Here is a 3,557-nt window from a genome sequence, read left to right as displayed (position 1 = left end):
ACATCGTATCACAGTACACACTGATGAGTGGGCAAGCATAGACAACCTCTGAAAGTTAGAATAGAATAGAATAGAATAGAATAGAATAGAATAGAATAGAATAGAATAGAATAGAATGCTTTTATTGTCATCACAAACAAAATACAGTGAAATTAAAAGACAACTCCAGTGGTGCAAAATACAAGCATAAAAGACAAATAAGAATATATACATTTATTTACAAAAGGAGCCAGGAGGAAGTACATACAGTTTATTCTACCAGACGGTAGAATAAATATGATGCACTGATGAGGTGAGAACACTGTGGTAAAATGGGGAATAGAAATATATAAATAAATAATTATAAATAAATGACATATAATATATATAAACTACATAATATATAATATAATACAGTATAGCATAATACAAATAATAAATATATATGATAAATAGTACAGACTATAGCAGTGATCTCCAACTCCAGTCTGTGTGAGCTGCTGTCCTGCAGGTTTTAAATGTTTCCGTACTGAACCACACCTGACTCAAATGAATGGATCTCCAACAGCTTGTTGTCAAGTTCAACACAAGTCTGTTAATGATCCGTTAATGTGAGTCAGGTGTGTTGCAGTATGGAAACGTCTAAAACCTGCAGGACAGCAGTTTATGAAGACCGGAGTTGGAGATACCTGGACTATAGATGTGCATTCAGTACCCGTATTGCACTTGAGTAGAACGTGTTGGTGAGTCTGGATGTGCGGGCCTTGATGGACCGGTTCCTCTTTCCTGAGGGCAGCAGTGAGAACAGGCTATGCCCGGGGTGTGACCCATTGAAGGTGAAGCTTCTGGCCCTGCGCAGACATCTGGTGTCGTAGATGTCTGACAGAGAGGACAGCTGTGCTGCTATGATGCTCTGTGCTGACTTCCTGACTCTCTCCAGAGCCTTCTTGTCAGCCTGAGAGCAGCTCCTGTACCACACTCAGATGTTGTGGGTGAGGATGATCTCTCTACAGAACACCTATAGAAGGACAGCAGCAGTTCCTGGGACAGGTTGACCTTTCTCAGTGACCTTATGAAGTACAGACGCTGCTGTCCCCCTGGATGAGAAGAGGAGGGGAGATCCTCCCTCTTCTGCCTGAGGTCCAGCACCAGCTCCTTAGTCTTTGAGGAGTTGAGTGCCCAGTTATTGAGGGAACACCAGGTAGTGAGGTTCAGGACCTCCTCTCTGGAGGCCGTCTTATCATTGTTGTGAATCAGCCCAGATAATAATGTCTGATGCTGAGGATGTGGATTCTCCTGAAACAAATCCAGCTGAGACTTCTTGCTACAGGTAAGTTAAACATTGTAGTGACTCACATAATTTGTGTGTTTTAACATGAATTTTTAATTTCCCAACAGTAAAAACATGGACTTGTATGCAGCAGATGTTGAGGAAGAGGACGACGAGCTAGTTGCAGTCAATGTGGAGAATTTCCAACACACAGCAGTGTCAAATGAACTTCTGTGCGTGGCACTAATTGTTCTAAAAGTGTGACCTGTCGGGGATATCCACTAAGTAGATCATTTTTTGTCATTACAAGGAGGAAATGAACATTACACTACCTGACCTTGTGGCAAACTTGTCCCTTGCCATTGATCACAAAACAATCAGCAGGTCAAGGTCCAGTGTTTGGGATGGAGCAGTCAGAGGTTTTAAGCATACAACATGTTCTGAAACCTGTGACATGCTGGTCAGATTTACTGATGATGCTGGTGTTTTTGAGGAGGGAATTGACACAGGTAGTCCAAGAAGATAATTTTTAACTCTGCTAATGAAACACTTGAAAGACCGGCCCATTTTTGATGGACCAGAAGGACATCGGTTCTTGGTCTACAATGCAAATGGTATGCATAGGGTTGGATGTGTACTATACTAATGGTTGATGGTTGATAAATGATAATTAAACATATATATCATATGGCATATGCTTTCCCCCTCAGTATCTTAAAGTATATAAAGTATTGTGTGTTTTAATGTTGCAATATGAATTCATTCACAGCTGTCAGGGAGGATGAATACTTCCTGGCAGGAAAGATGATTGCAGTGTCAGTTGTACGTGGAGGTCCAGGACCCCGTTTCCTGTCAGAAGATTTTGTGCATTATCTTGCTGGCCAGCCTTCGTCCAGATCAACAGCTAATTTAATAATCGATGAAGACATAGGGAAAGCTTTGCGAGAGGTGAGAATAGCGTAAAGCTACGATGTGGTAGGACAGAGTTTTACATTGTTCCTGTTGTGTTGTAGGACAGTAATATCACATACACAGAATTTGCTTCAATTTGTAGTTTTTGATAGGGTAGGGTTACACCAGGCTGAATAAAAACATGCAAGGATATACAGTTATTTACTGAGATGTTTGTGTTGTTTTTTGTGTCTTTTAGATTGAGAGTGTTGCTTCATTGGATGTTCTACAAGCATGTATCCTGAGACGCAGCACAATGTTACAGACAGCAGGCTGTCTGAGGCATGTGGCTGCTGTGGAAGAAAAGAAAGGAATCGTGGCAGACTACCTCCGATGGTGTATTATTGACCGCAGCTCATCTGTAATTAATAGGTAAGATCACTTTGTTATTTTTATTTTTAAAGTAACACGCAACTAACCCCAAATTAACATTTGTTTAGATGGATTGTAGTTATCGGGAAGAGAACTTCGAACAGTTTTCTTTAGATAATTTCTATGCAGTTGCCACGACACAGCAGTGAAACAGTATTTGTGTTCACTTTGTAGATTCAAACATGGTCTTTCAGTCCTTCAGTTTTTGACTGCACTACAGCAGCACCCTTCTTTGCTGACTCCTGTCCTGTGCCACTCTGAAGAGCCGCTCACTGGCTTTGAACTTGAGGGACTCTTTAAAGCAGCGGTTCTCAAACTTTTCGAGCCACGACCCCCAAGATAACAGAAGTTTGTGTTCATGACCCCCCAATTTGAATTTTTAATATATCATGGGTAATAACTTTGTTGTTCATGCACTGATATTAAAAATGAATGTGTTAATGCCACAGATTAATCTCTTTACATCAACTTTCATTTGAATGAATGAATGAATGAATTGAATTTATTTTAAACAAATGAAAGGGAAAAAGAACATAACAACAAAAGAAAATAATTTTGAAAAGGGCATTAAAAAAGAATAATAATATCGCATAATCAAATCATAATATTAACAAATTCAAAAAAGGAGTGGAAGAAGTATACACTTTTAATTTTGACAGCCCCAATACGAATTTATTTGAATAATGTAGGCTTTTATTATTATTATAATATTTTTTTTACAATGATCTGGTGACCCCCTGATATGATCTTGGGACCCCCAGTTTGAGAACCACTGCTTTAAAGGACAGTCTTGATATCCAACCACAGAAGACAAAAGCCAATAAGGACAAAATTAATTGGCTTACAGCAAAAGTGGACGGGTCTTCTGCAGCTGCCAATCAGAGCTCGGCCCAAGGTCACATGATCACGAAAAGGGGAGGAACTTTGACCAGCGCCAGTTAGCAGCCAGCTAGCAGCCAGCTAGCTGTTTTCTGTATTATTTTCT

The 3,557-nt window shown here is 39.9% G+C and overlaps 1 protein-coding gene across 1 annotated transcript; it reads left to right on the top strand.

Annotated features, from left to right (window-relative positions):
* Positions 1 to 1,247: 1,247 nt before the first annotated feature.
* On the top strand, positions 1,248 to 2,879 carry LOC103376292 (G2/M phase-specific E3 ubiquitin-protein ligase-like; the record flags this gene model as incomplete). Its single annotated transcript, XM_008306669.1, is given in 6 exon segments — positions 1,248 to 1,309; positions 1,378 to 1,441; positions 1,560 to 1,863; positions 2,019 to 2,197; positions 2,400 to 2,572; positions 2,747 to 2,879. Coding segments are annotated over 6 exon segments (915 nt in total), but the record flags the coding sequence as incomplete, so codon positions are not given.
* Positions 2,880 to 3,557: the final 678 nt, after the last annotated feature.

Source organism: Stegastes partitus, unplaced genomic scaffold, assembly GCF_000690725.1.
Source record: "Stegastes partitus isolate 25-593 unplaced genomic scaffold, Stegastes_partitus-1.0.2 Scaffold3786, whole genome shotgun sequence".
NCBI classification, from domain to species: Eukaryota; Metazoa; Chordata; class Actinopteri; family Pomacentridae; genus Stegastes; species Stegastes partitus.
This window is presented reverse-complemented; position numbering and strand designations above follow the sequence as displayed.